Below are 14,075 nucleotides of genomic sequence, written 5' to 3'. Positions count from 1 at the left end.
CACGGCGTCTCCTTTTGCTTTGTTCTCGTCATTTGGAGCGGCTCCGCGGGTCGTCCCCTCGCCCCGTATGCTCGTGGTGCAGCCGTGTGGTGGAGCGGCTGGTGCAGGGGGTGGTGGAGCGGGTGGTGGAGCGGGTGGTGCAGCAGGTGGTGGAGCCGTGTGGTGCAGCGGGTGGTGCAGCGGGTGGTGGAGCCGTGTGGTGCAGCGGGTGGTGCAGCAGGTGGTGGAGCCGGGTGGTGCAGCGGGTGGTGCAGCGGGTGGTGGAGCCGGGTGGTGCAGCGGGTGGTGCAGCGGGTGGTTGACTGTATGAACGTGTGTTGTTGAGTCGCTCTGTGGGCTGTAGCCACGGCCCACCTCTGCTACAGTATTACTATACTATCACTATAGTCAGTGCGTTTACATGATGGTATTAATTTAAATCTTGCTTTAGTCGGACTATGCTCTCTTTCGGGGCAACTGCTATTATCCGAATGTACATGGCAGTGAATAAATCGAATCATTGGCTGAATGCATGTCATATCCGATACGATAGGTGGCGCTGTTTTCATTACATGTAGTGGTGATACAGCCATCTCCGCTTGACCTCGTCACTCTTCATAATGGAGAGAACCCCGCTAGCTTCTGTGGTTGTCGGAGAACTAGCAGCAGTGCTAGCTGGCTACACCAGAGAGCTAACAGAGACACCCACCGAAGGTCCTGTCGGCTCGTAACCCGACTTTTACGTTTGTTTGTTTCTGCCGGCCGTGACAACTTATCGTCTCTTTCGACTTCCGGGTCACGACCTGGGAGGGAGGGAGGGAGGGAGGGAGGAGGAAAGGAGGGAGGGAGGGAGGGAGGGAGGGAGGAGGAAAGGAGGGAGGGAGGGATGGAGGGAGGAGGGATCTTGAGCATGCGCACAAACGCATTGTCCAGTTCCGATCCGATTCAGCATTTACATGCAGCGTTATTCGAATTATCAATCGAGTCGAATCGAGTTATCCAGAGGTGTTAATCGGATCGTAGTCGGACCGCAGTTATTCGAATAAAGGTGTTTACATGAACAGGATAATTCGATTTTAGTCCGACTAAGCCAGTAATTCGAATCCATGTAACCGCACTGAGTAATACTGTAGTAATACTATAGTGATACTATCCATTATAGTAATACTATCAGAGTGATCTGAACATCTTCTCGTCGTGGAGGTGAATTTAGGGGCACTAGGACCATGAAAACACTCTTCATCTATCTATTATTTATCTACACTTTTTAATCTGGGTCACACACACACACACACACACACACACACACACACACACAGATGTAGCATCCAGATGCTCTACATGTAGACTACCTGACCCCATACATACCACTTGACCCCCATATAGACCACCTGACCCCCATACAGACCACCTGGCTCCGTACGGACCTCCTGACCCATATAGGGACCCGGCCCTCATATAGACCCCCTGCTACCCATATAGACCACTTGACCCCACATAGACAACCTGACCCATATAGACCCCTGGCCTTCACATAGACCCCCTGCTGCCCATACAGACCACCTGACCCCACATAGACCACCTGACCCCATACAGACCACCTGACCCATATAGACCCCTGGCCTTCATATAGACCTCCTACCCCCATATAGACCACCTGACCCCACATAGACGACCTGACCCCATACAGACCACCTGACCGCATACAGACCACCTGACCGCATACAGACCACCTGACCCATACAGACCCCTGGCCCTCATATAGAAAACCTGGCCCCCATATAGACTACCTGACCCCTCACTGGGAGGACCCTTCCTCCTGTGTGCGTTGCCTGCGCTGCTCCACAGAGGGACCGGGACCGGGACCAGGACGAGGACCAGGACCGAGACTCACCCCAGTCCAGGAAGTCCGTGACGTGTTTCTCCCTCTTGAGGGGGGACTGCTGGACTTCCGTGTAGAAGCAGAGCAGCAGGTCCAGCAGCGCCTCCACGCTGAGCCCCCTCTGCTCCAGGACCAGCTCCTCCAGCCGCTTCAGACGCGCCTGGGCCGACATCCTGGACCCGGACCCGAGGCTCCGCTTCCGGTCTCTGCCTGCTAGCTCGTTAGCCCGTTAGCTCCGCGGGAACATTCCCGACATTTTGATCCGTGAGAGTCGTTGAGTCGGTGGATCTGCTCCGGTACCGGGCCCGTCGAGGCTGAGCCGGTCTGAACAGGTCTTCCGGTCTGCCGGTCCGCCGCTCCGGGTTTAATCCGGTAAATCTGGACTTTCCTCTCTGAAACCGGGAACGTCCGCGGACTGCCTCAGGACGTCCGCTCCATATTCGCGGGCCAGTGCTTCAGCTCGGTGTCTCCGGGGCGGACTCTGGTTTCACAATGGGGCCCGTGTGGGACCGGAAGGAACCGGGAGGGACCGGGTCCGGGATCATAGAGGGTTCTGGAGCGAGAGACGGGAATATGGCTGCTGACCTCACAGCAGATCCCTCCGCAAGCTACAGCTGCGCGAGGCGCTTCTGGTGGCGGAGAGTTTCACAATAAAAGACACTGTGTTGATCGACATAATGAATATAATGAATTCTAAATAAAATAAAAAAATATTCAAAGTATAACTCAAAACGTTTAATTGGTTGACACATTTCGAGAAATTACCTGAGGATCAGTATATATATATATATATATATATATATATATATATATATATATATATATATATATATATATATATACATATATACATATATATATATATATATATATATATATATATATATATATATATATATATATATATATATATATATATATATATATATACACACAGATGGGAAGTATGTCTGTTACTTGTATTTGAAATATGTGTTACTTTGAGTATTTTGTCTTTTGTATTTGATAGGGCCGATAAAAAAACCAATGTAATTTGTAACAAAATACTTTAGAGTGGAGTAATTTTGTATTTAAAATACTCAAAATACCTTCTTCGCGAATAATTAAAAAAAAACGTATTGTTTGTCAAGGTAAATATTGTGTCTGAGTGTGACAGATGTCAACTAGCTTGATAATTCTGCGTCTGGCTATATAGCCCATTGTATTATATACATGGTGATAGTTATGAAGACAAGCTAGCGATCAATGCTAACATGCTAATGACGCTAGCTTGCTGTCTAGGCTAATGCGTAGTCAGTGTTTAGCAAGTTAACTTACCAGTCGAGTAGCTAGCTATAGGAAGAGGGAGAGTGGGAGTTGTATACCCAAATAATAATTGTATATATATATATATGTATATATATATATATATATATATATATATATATATATATATATATATATATATATATATATATATATATATATATATAACCAAAAATTAAGAAACGAAAAATATGTGTTAAAAAAGTTTAGTCAAACTGCAGACACAAAAAGCTCTGAAGGCTTTTACTTTGAAGGATGGTATACAGGTTCCGGAAAACGGTGCTGGCTAAACTGCACTGACCTGATGCACATGTCTGTTCCTCCCTGTGGAAGACACCCGCCTTCCTGCACCGGAAACGCTCTGGATACATGACGTCATGACGTGATTGACATGAGCTGAAAGAGACTGGTACATCCCGCCTCCTCCCGCTGCCAGCACAAACACACACACACACACACACACACACACACACACACACACACACACACACACACACACACACACACACACACACACACACGCACACACACAAATTACTACGTGCTCTTTAACCCTATAAACAAGTTAATGCCTTAACTTCCCAATCCTTTGACAGTGTTAATTATTTGCTCATGCCTTAACTGCGTGTTCTTTTGCAGTGGGTGGGGCTTATCACTGCAGTGGGCGGGGCTTATTGCTGCATTGGGAGGGGCTTATTACTGCACTCAGGCTCTGCACTTTAAATCTCTCCAGACGTAGTTCAGACTTGGCCTCTTACGGCTCTCTCAGTCCGGCCCGTGTGAGGTCAATCAAACATGAAGAATAAATAAATAAGATGCACGTTATGAATGCAATACAATGGCACTGCTTTTACTTTGAAGTGATTTATGTATGTGCTTTTACTTTGAAGTGGTGTATGTACGTGCGTGTGCTTCTGTAGCTTCACCAACAAGCAGCGTTGAAGACTTTTAGACTTGAGCCTGAGTGAAAGTCTTGTTGTGCAGTTGTTGTGTAGTTTGTGTTCTTAGAGCAGTGGTGCTGCCGCGAGCCGCTCCGCCTCATAAAGAGAAACACAGTCAGTCTCTCAGGACTCGCTGCAGCTCACAGTCCAGACTCAGAGCTACCATCTCTCACGGTTTCGCCGTGTGACACACACTTCTGCATGTTTTCACACACTCTCACACCACACAACCAATTTCTCACAACAAAAAAAAAAGATCTTGGGCTATAGAAGGCACTAAGCAGCACATCTGTAAACCTGTTCGCTGCAGAGACTTCCTGTTTACCCCAAAGAGTCCATTGAGCGTGACTGTCACTCATGTCAGTCTTAAGTCCCGCCCTCCCGCCACACAGCTGTCCGGCGGCGCGTATTTGTCGTCATCGTCATTTAAGTCAGGATCACTTCTGGATCTTTACTCTTCTCTCAAAGAGGAGAACTTTCCTCACAACACAAGATGTTCAAAACAACACAGACTGGACTTTTCTCACTGAGGAACAAAAACTGAACTGAAAACATGAAAAGCACTTATTGCTTTTGTATAAAGTGAATCAACTGCTGGTCTTTAACATCTTTAAGGTAAGAAACAGACTGAACATGGACCAAAGAAGGAGTGGTTTGTCCCTCACAGGGACCCTTACTACTGAACATGGACCAAAGAAGGAGTGGTTTGTCCCTCACAGGGACCCTTACTACTGAACATGGACCAAAGAAGGAGTGGTTTGTCCCTCACAGGGACCCTTACTACTGAACATGGACCAAAGAAGGAGTGGTTTGTCCCTCACAGGGACCCTTAATACTGAACATGGACCAAAGAAGGAGTGGTTTGTCCCTCACAGGGACCCTTACTACTGAACATGGACCAAAGAAGGAGTGGTTTGTCCCTCACAGGGACCCTTACTACTGAACATGGACCAAAGAAGGAGTGGTTTGTCCCTCACAGGGACCCTTACTACTGAACATGGACCAAAGAAGGAGTGGTTTGTCCCTCACAGGGACCCTTAATACTGAACATGGACCAAAGAAGGAGTGGTTTGTCCCTCACAGGGACCCTTACTACTGAACATGGACCAAAGAAGGAGTGGTTTGTCCCTCACAGGGACCCTTACTACTGAACATGGACCAAAGAAGGAGTGGTTTGTCCCTCACAGGGACCCTTACTACTGAACATGGACCAAAGAAGGAGTGGTTTGTCCCTCACAGGGACCCTTAATACTGAACATGGACCAAAGAAGGAGTGGTTTGTCCCTCACAGGGACCCTTACTACTGAACATGGACCAAAGAAGGAGTGGTTTGTCCCTCACAGGGACCCTTAATACTACTGCACACACTGTTTATGTTGTCCCTGATAAAATATTACTGTTTCTTCTGGTACCTGTTCAGAAAATTATATATATATATATATATATATATATATATATATATATATATATATATATATATATATATATATATATATAGCACCCAGGTCTGAGGGACGTCCTCCAGCTGGTTGAGCGTCTTAAAGGCTGATTAGCTGTAAGAAGATTAACGATGTCATCGCTCCTGAAAACTCTTTTTCTCAGCAGCAATATTTATCTCTGTGGTGAAAGAAGAGAACGGACGTCTCCAGGTAAACTCTGTCTTTTGTCTCTTGTCTCCTGTCCTCTGTCTCCTGACATGGTTTCTGCTGAACTTGTGTGATGTCACCGGATTAAAGATTCTCTGTGACGGACGTCTCACTCGTAGTCCTTAACGTGATCAACAGCATTTTTTCTGTGTTCATTGATTCTTGTTCATTTTCTGATGAATGAATCTGCTTCAGTCTTTCACACAGTTCAATTCAACGTTGACCTTCTTCCTGCAGTGAATGCATCCTGGGTCCTGGTTTTGGGCTCCTCTGTCCTGGTTCCTGCGTCCCAGTTCCTACTTCCTGGGTCCTAGTTCCTGGTTCCTGATTCCTGGGTCCTTTGAAGGGGACATCTGATTTCAGATGGTTTACTGATTAATGGACCAAACAGAACCAGCTGAAAGTGATGTCATGTGGAAAGATGACGTGTTTGGAATGCACCCCCTAGTGTTCATCGTGGACGTGAGGCGTCCGACAGGCTGGCATGGCGGTCGGGAAGCTAAGCTTCAGCAAGGTGGAGCGGCAGAAGCTGGCGGAGGTCCTCTGGCTGCTCAACTGGATCTCTGTGCTGACGGGAGCCATCCTGTTCGGCTTGGGCTTGTTCCTCAAAGTAGAGATTCAGAAATGGCAGGAAGTGATGTCAGAGGGGATCCTCTACGTGCCACACATGCTGATCACCACGGGCCTGGCGGCCTGCTGCATTAACTTCCTGGGGGGGAAGATCTGCCTGGACTGCGCCGACACTAACAAGTTCCTGCGCTGGAAGCTAGTGATGATGCCGTACATCGTCTGCACCTTGTTCTTCACCTCCTGCGTCCTGGCGGGGGCGCTCACGTGCTACAGCGTCCGCAGCCAGCTAGAGGACTCGTTGGCCCTGGGCCTGAGGAACGCCATGAAGTACTACAAGGACACAGACACGCCGGGCCGCTGCTACCTGAAGAAGACTCTGGACTTGCTGCAGATCCAGTTCCAATGCTGTGGGAACTCTGGGTACCGGGACTGGTTCCAGGTCCAGTGGATCAGCACCCGCTACCTGGACATGACCAGCAGCAGCGTGGTGGAGTAAGTGTCAACGTTGATGGATCTCAGTTGATTCCAGTAAATCGTGCTGGTTTTCAACAACCGGAAGAACTGCACAGACGTTAGTTGTACATGTGTTTTCAGTACTTTGTAGTAGATCCCTCTAGGGTTTTACCCGCTAGAGTACATCTGGGATTACTGAGGTTTAACCAACAGGTTCAGCTCAGGTTCAGGACACTCAGAATGACCTAAGACTTCTTACTTTACCATCAACACCAGGTCTGTGCTTTATCTTCAAAGAAACAATGAACTAGTAGTAGTAGAGGTGCTAGTACTACATAGTAATACTATGAGTAGCCCTACTGCTACTCATCGTAGTAGTACTACTACGATGAGTAGCAGTAGGGCTAATAGTAGTAGTAGTAGGGGTACTCACACTAGTAGCAGTAGGGGTACTTGTACTAGCAGCAGTAGGGGTATTAGTAATACAGCAGTAGGTGTACTAGTACTAGGAGTGACGGGCCATGTATTTTCGACCTAGGCCTTCAGTGCGTGTAGTCCATATCAGGGACAGAGGGAGTTCCTGTCAGACCGACCCGCTCACTACACGGTTCACACAGACTGTCCTGCGTTCACACAGACTGTCTTGTGTTGTGCTAGCAGAGTGGGAGGTCCCACGGGCTGTGGACCGACCTGCGGAGCTATTTCAACTACTTTGACGAGAAGAAAAAGACAACCGTGTGGTTGCAGGGATAATGTAGGTGTCGTTTTACATTTTTTATTACTTTAGGGAGCATAAGGTTAACAGCGAATGCTCCGTGGAGCAATATGCAACTACGCAGCACTTCTCGATCGGATGCCTCCAACATCGCCGTTGCTGTGTCACCAACAGACAATGCATGTTGTGCAAATCAACAACACAGTTCTAACAAAACAATCCAATAAAAACCGTGGCACTAAAACACTGAACATCCATAAGACATCTGCGGCTCAGCGGCTGCAGCTGGAGGGGAGGCGGGGCCAGCTGCAGCAACAGCTGATTAGATGTAAAAACAGTAACACAACCAGCAGTTAACTCACTAGATGCACACAACCCTGCAGCAGCAGGGGTACTAGTAGCAGTAGGGGGATACTGCTGTACTAGTACTCATAGTACAGGAGTAGGGTACTAGTACTAGCAGCAGTAAGGTACTAGTACATTTAGTACAACAGTAGGGCACTAGTAATAGTACTACTACCAGTAGGGTACTAGTACAAGCACTAGCAGCAGCAGGGTACTGGTACTAGTACTCCTAGCAGTAGGGTACTAGCACTAGCAGCAGCAGGGTACTAGTACAAGCACTAGCAGCAGTAGGGTACTGGTACTAGTACTCCTAGCAGTAGGGTACTGGCACTAGCAGCAGTAGGGTACTTGTACTCCTAGCAGTAGGGTACTAGTACAAGCACTAGCAGCAGTAGGGTACTTGTACTAGTACTCCTCGCAGTAGAGTACTAGTACTTGCAGCAGCTCCTAACTGCCTCTCGTCCTCCAGCCGCCTGAGGAGCAACGTGGACAGGAAGTACCTGACGGACGGCGTTCCCTTCAGCTGCTGCAGCCCCTCGTCCCCTCGGCCCTGCATCCAGCAGCACGTCAGTGATCGCTCGCTTCACTACAACTACGACCAGCGCAGCCAACAGCTCAACCTGTGGAGTGAGGGCTGCCGGCCGGCCCTGCTGAACCACTACACCGGCCTCCTGCAGTCCATCGGCCTCACCGTGCTCCTCATCTGGCTGTTCGAGGTGCCTGAAGTAGTCATGAATATCTGCACTCACTGAAATGGACGTAGTGGCCCAGTATCGAAAGCCAGCAGTAGGGGTAGTACTATACCGCAGTAGGGGTACTAGTATACAGCCGTAGGGGTACTAGTACTACTATACAGCAGTAGGGGTACTAGTACTACTATACAGCAGTAGGGGTACTAGTATACAGCAGTAGGGGTACTAGTACTACTATACAGCAGTAGGGGTAGTAGTACTAATATACAGCAGTAGGGGTACTAGTACTACTATACAGCAGTAGGGGTACTAGTACTGCTATACAGCACTAGGGGTACTAGTATACCGCACTAGGGGTACTAGTACTACTATACAGCAGTAGGGGTACTAGTATACAGCACTAGGGGTACTAGTACTACTATACAGCAGTAGGGGTACTAGTACTACTATACAGCAGTAGGGGTACTAGTACTACTATACAGCAGTAGGGGTACTAGTATACAGCACTAGGGGTACTAGTACTACTATACAGCAGTAGGGGTACTAGTACTAGTATACAGCAGTAGGGGTACTAGTACTAGTATACAGCAGTAGGGGTACTAGTACTACTATACAGCAGTAGGGGTACTAGTACTAGTATACAGCAGTAGGGGTACTAGTACTAGTATACAGCAGTAGGGGTACTAGTACTACTATACAGCAGTAGGGGTACTAGTACTACTATACAGCAGTAGGGGTACTAGTACTAGTATACAGCAGTAGGGGTACTAGTACTAGTATACAGCAGTAGGGGTACTAGTACTAGTATACAGCAGTAGGGGTACTAGTACTACTATACAGCAGTAGGGGTACTAGTACTAGTATACAGCAGTAGGGGTACTAGTACTAGTATACAGCAGTAGGGGTACTAGTACTAGTATACAGCAGTAGGGGTACTAGTACTAGTATACAGCAGTAGGGGTACTAGTACTACGATACAGCAGTAGGGGTACTAGTACTACTATACAGCAGTAGGGGTACTAGTACTAGTATACAGCAGTAGGGGTACTAGTACTACTATACAGCAGTAGGGGTACTAGTACTAGTATACAGCAGTAGGGGTACTAGTACTAGTATACAGCAGTAGGGGTACTAGTACTAGTATACAGCAGTAGGGGTACTAGTACTAGTATACAGCAGTAGGGGTACTAGTACTACTATACAGCAGTAGGGGTACTAGTACTAGTATACAGCAGTAGGGGTACTAGTACTAGTTTTCAGCAGTAGGGGTACTAGTACTAGTATACAGCAGTAGGGGTACTAGTACTAGTATACAGCAGTAGGGGTACTAGTACTACTATACAGCAGTAGGGGTACTAGTACTAGTATACAGCAGTAGGGGTACTAGTACTACGATACAGCAGTAGGGGTACTAGTACTACTATACAGCAGTAGGGGTACTAGTACTAGTATACAGCAGTAGGGGTACTAGTACTACTATACAGCAGTAGGGGTACTAGTACTAGTTTTCAGCAGTAGGGGTACTAGTACTAGTATACAGCAGTAGGGGTACTAGTACTAGTATACAGCAGTAGGGGTACTAGTACTACGATACAGCAGTAGGGGTACTAGTACTACTATACAGCAGTAGGGGTACTAGTACTAGTATACAGCAGTAGGGGTACTAGTACTACTATACAGCAGTAGGGGTACTAGTACTACTATACAGCAGTAGGGGTACTAGTACTACGATACAGCAGTAGGGGTACTAGTACTAGTATACAGCAGTAGGGGTACTAGTACTAGTATACAGCAGTAGGGGTACTAGTACTACGATACAGCAGTAGGGGTACTAGTACTAGTATACAGCAGTAGGGGTACTAGTACTAGTATACAGCAGTAGGGGTACTAGTACTACGATACAGCAGTAGGGGTACTAGTACTACTATACAGCAGTAGGGGTACTAGTACTAGTATACAGCAGTAGGGGTACTAGTACTACTATACAGCAGTAGGGGTACTAGTACTACTATACAGCAGTAGGGGTACTAGTACTAGTATACAGCAGTAGGGGTACTAGTACTAGTATACAGCAGTAGGGGTACTAGTACTACGATACAGCAGTAGGGGTACTAGTACTACTATACAGCAGTAGGGGTACTAGTACTAGTATACAGCAGTAGGGGTACTAGTACTACTATACAGCAGTAGGGGTACTAGTACTAGTTTTCAGCAGTAGGGGTACTAGTACTAGTATACAGCAGTAGGGGTACTAGTACTACTATACAGCAGTAGGGGTACTAGTACTACTATACAGCAGTAGGGGTACTAGTACTAGTATACAGCAGTAGGGGTACTAGTACTAGTATACAGCAGTAGGGGTACTAGTACTACTATACAGCAGTAGGGGTACTAGTACTACGATACAGCAGTAGGGGTACTAGTACCACGATACAGCAGTAGGGGTACTAGTACTACTATACAGCAGTAGGGGTACTAGTACTAGTATACAGCAGTAGGGGTACTAGTACTACTATACAGCAGTAGGGGTACTAGTACTAGTATACAGCAGTAGGGGTACTAGTACTACTATACAGCAGTAGGGGTACTAGTACTAGTTTTCAGCAGTAGGGGTACTAGTACTAGTATACAGCAGTAGGGGTACTAGTACTAGTATACAGCAGTAGGGGTACTAGTACTACTATACAGCAGTAGGGGTACTAGTACTAGTATACAGCAGTGTGGGTACTAGTACTACGATACAGCAGTAGGGGTACTAGTACTACTATACAGCAGTAGGGGTACTAGTACTAGTATACAGCAGTAGGGGTACTAGTACTAGTATACAGCAGTAGGGGTACTAGTACTAGTATACAGCAGTAGGGGTACTAGTACTAGTATACAGCAGTAGGGGTACTAGTACTAGTATACAGCAGTAGGGGTACTAGTACTAGTATACAGCAGTAGGGGTACTAGTACTACTATACAGCAGTAGGGGTACTAGTACTAGTATACAGCAGTAGGGGTACTAGTACTAGTATACAGCAGTAGGGGTACTAGTACTACTATACAGCAGTAGGGGTACTAGTACTACTATACAGCAGTAGGGGTACTAGTACTACTATACAGCAGTAGGGGTACTAGTACTACTATACAGCAGTAGGGGTACTAGTACTACTATACAGCAGTAGGGGTACTAGTACTAGTATACAGCAGTAGGGGTACTAGTACTAGTATACAGCAGTAGGGGTACTAGTACTAGTATACAGCAGTAGGGGTACTAGTACTAGTATACAGCAGTAGGGGTACTAGTACTACTATACAGCAGTAGGGGTACTAGTACTACTATACAGCAGTAGGGGTACTAGTACTAGTATACAGCAGTAGGGGTACTAGTACTACTATACAGCAGTAGGGGTACTAGTACTAGTATACAGCAGTAGGGGTACTAGTACTAGTATACAGCAGTAGGGGTACTAGTACTAGTATACAGCAGTAGGGGTACTAGTACTAGTATACAGCAGTAGGGGTACTAGTACTACTATACAGCAGTAGGGGTACTAGTACTAGTATACAGCAGTAGGGGTACTAGTACTAGTATACAGCAGTAGGGGTACTAGTACTAGTATACAGCAGTAGGGGTACTAGTACTAGTATACAGCAGTAGGGGTACTAGTACTACTATACAGCAGTAGGGGTACTAGTACTAGTATACAGCAGTAGGGGTACTAGTACTAGTATACAGCAGTAGGGGTACTAGTACTAGTATACAGCAGTAGGGGTACTAGTACTACTATACAGCAGTAGGGGTACTAGTACTAGTATACAGCAGTAGGGGTACTAGTACTAGTATACAGCAGTAGGGGTACTAGTACTAGTATACAGCAGTAGGGGTACTAGTACTAGTATACAGCAGTAGGGGTACTAGTACTAGTATACAGCAGTAGGGGTACTAGTACTAGTATACAGCAGTAGGGGTACTAGTACTACGATACAGCAGTAGGGGTACTAGTACTACGATACAGCAGTAGGGGTACTAGTACTAGTATACAGCAGTAGGGGTACTAGTACTAGTATACAGCAGTAGGGGTACTAGTACTAGTATACAGCAGTAGGGGTACTAGTACTAGTATACAGCAGTAGGGGTACTAGTACTAGTATACAGCAGTAGGGGTACTAGTACTAGCAGCAGTTCCTGCTCAGTGATCTGACGTCAGATGAAGGCAGGGTTCTTACGGCCATTGAAAACCTGGAAAAGTTATAATCCTTATTATAAATATAGAAGTTATTATGTTGAAACGACACAGTTCTGAAAAAAATATGGAAAATCTGGAAGAGTCATGGAGTTTGATTTCCAGGCCTGGAAAAGTTCTTAAAAATAGTTGTGTAACAGTCCTGTAAATGTGTTATATTCATGTGTTCATGATGTTCATTCAGTTATAAATAATGAATCTGCTTTTAAAAGAAAGAGGCTCAAAATATCAGCAGCATACAGGCATCTATATGAATGTTTATTCTTTTAATCAAACTATTGTCTCTCATTCATTTGAGTCATTTAAGGTTTCCTGTATGCTTTGAATCCTCATTGTTAGTTTAAATACTACATTTTATCACTTTGTACTGTTTACACACACATTTCACACAATGTTTGCTCATGGACACTTGGTTTAAAGTCATAAAAGACCACTGGTCCCAATGTGTATGAACTCTGTGAAGGGCAGCAGGTCACATGTCAAAGACTCCATTCTTCTTCCACCAGCTGCTGGTTCTGACAGGAGTCCGTTACCTGCAGACGGCCATGGAGAACGTTCTCCGGCTGGGCGATCCGGACTCGGAGGTCGACGGTTGGATTCTAGAGAACAGCCTGGCAGAAACGGCCCGTTCCAACTTCAACATCATTAAGAACATGGGGAAGTGCTACCAGGTCGACAACGACCCGAACATCAACGTCCCGACCGCCTCCGCCGAGCAGGAGGTCCCGTCCCGCCAGGTCGGGACCTCTGTGACCAGCTAACATCCAGAGGAGTCCTCTGAGAGACCAGGACCAGATGGAAGAGCGTCTCCCATGCTTCCTGAACTCAGACATAGGTCCGGCTCCGGGCGACTCCATGGAGGAGACTTCATGATCTGGTCCTCGTATATTCAGTACTTGATGCCTTGATGTGAAGTTTGTGAATGCTTTAAAGCAGTGTGCGGTCCACGGTAAGCATCTTAGCATGTTAGCTCCACAGTTCAAGTTTACAACCTCACCCTTTCAGTTGTGGACGCGTCATGCTAGCAGCTCTGTGAGGCTGTGATTTGAGCTGGATGCCCTCATCAGCTGGATCATCAACTAACACCATGAGGCTCTTTCCTTCTGTGTTGGAACATTAAGCATGAAGTCAGAGGACCAATGCAGTCCGTCCTGAGGGAACTCTAAGCCCCTATGAGGCTGAAGACATGATCCAGATGGTCTGCAGCAGGTCCAGCAGGTTAAAGCCGGTCCAGATACTGGTCACATGTTTTCACTTCCTGTTTGAGTATGTCTGGTCTAAACCGTCCTGAACTGTACAAATTGGGTTTGAATGG

At 46.5% G+C, this 14,075-nt stretch overlaps 2 protein-coding genes across 6 annotated transcripts in view; one reads left to right on the top strand and one right to left on the bottom strand.

Annotated features, from left to right (window-relative positions):
* cdc42bpb (CDC42 binding protein kinase beta (DMPK-like)) overlaps nucleotides 1–2,455 on the bottom strand; it is a 37,070-nt gene extending 34,615 nt beyond the window's left edge. For all 5 annotated transcript variants that reach the window (XM_068598779.1, XM_068598781.1, XM_068598783.1 and 2 more), the window contains exon 1: nucleotides 1,874–2,455. In XM_068598779.1, coding sequence (XP_068454880.1) covers nucleotides 1,874–2,033 — 160 coding nt within the window. In that variant the 5' untranslated portion in view covers nucleotides 2,034–2,455. The remainder of the gene's footprint in view (nucleotides 1–1,873) is intronic.
* Nucleotides 2,456–6,234: 3,779 nt separating this feature from the next.
* LOC137801327 (photoreceptor outer segment membrane glycoprotein 2-like) lies at nucleotides 6,235–13,521 on the top strand. Its single transcript, XM_068598714.1, has 3 exons — nucleotides 6,235–6,815; nucleotides 8,306–8,552; nucleotides 13,267–13,521. Exons 1-3 carry the CDS (start codon nucleotides 6,238–6,240, stop codon nucleotides 13,519–13,521), a joined length of 1,080 nt encoding a protein of 359 aa, XP_068454815.1. The 5' UTR covers nucleotides 6,235–6,237.
* Nucleotides 13,522–14,075: the final 554 nt, after the last annotated feature.

This window comes from Clinocottus analis, unplaced genomic scaffold, assembly GCF_023055335.1.
Source record: "Clinocottus analis isolate CAN_PGR_092001 unplaced genomic scaffold, fCliAna1.0.p SCAF_40, whole genome shotgun sequence".
NCBI classification, from domain to species: domain Eukaryota; kingdom Metazoa; phylum Chordata; class Actinopteri; order Perciformes; family Cottidae; genus Clinocottus; species Clinocottus analis.
This window is presented reverse-complemented; position numbering and strand designations above follow the sequence as displayed.

Coding starts and splice junctions, on each gene's coding strand:
- LOC137801327 (XM_068598714.1), top strand. CDS start 6,238: ATGGCGGTCGGGAAGCTAAGCTTCAGCAAGGTGGAGCGGCAGAAGCTG. Junction 6,816..8,305: donor ACCAGCAGCAGCGTGGTGGA/GTAAGTGTCAAC, acceptor CTCGTCCTCCAG/CCGCCTGAGGAGCAACGTGG. Junction 8,553..13,266: donor TCCTCATCTGGCTGTTCGAG/GTGCCTGAAGTA, acceptor TTCTTCCACCAG/CTGCTGGTTCTGACAGGAGT.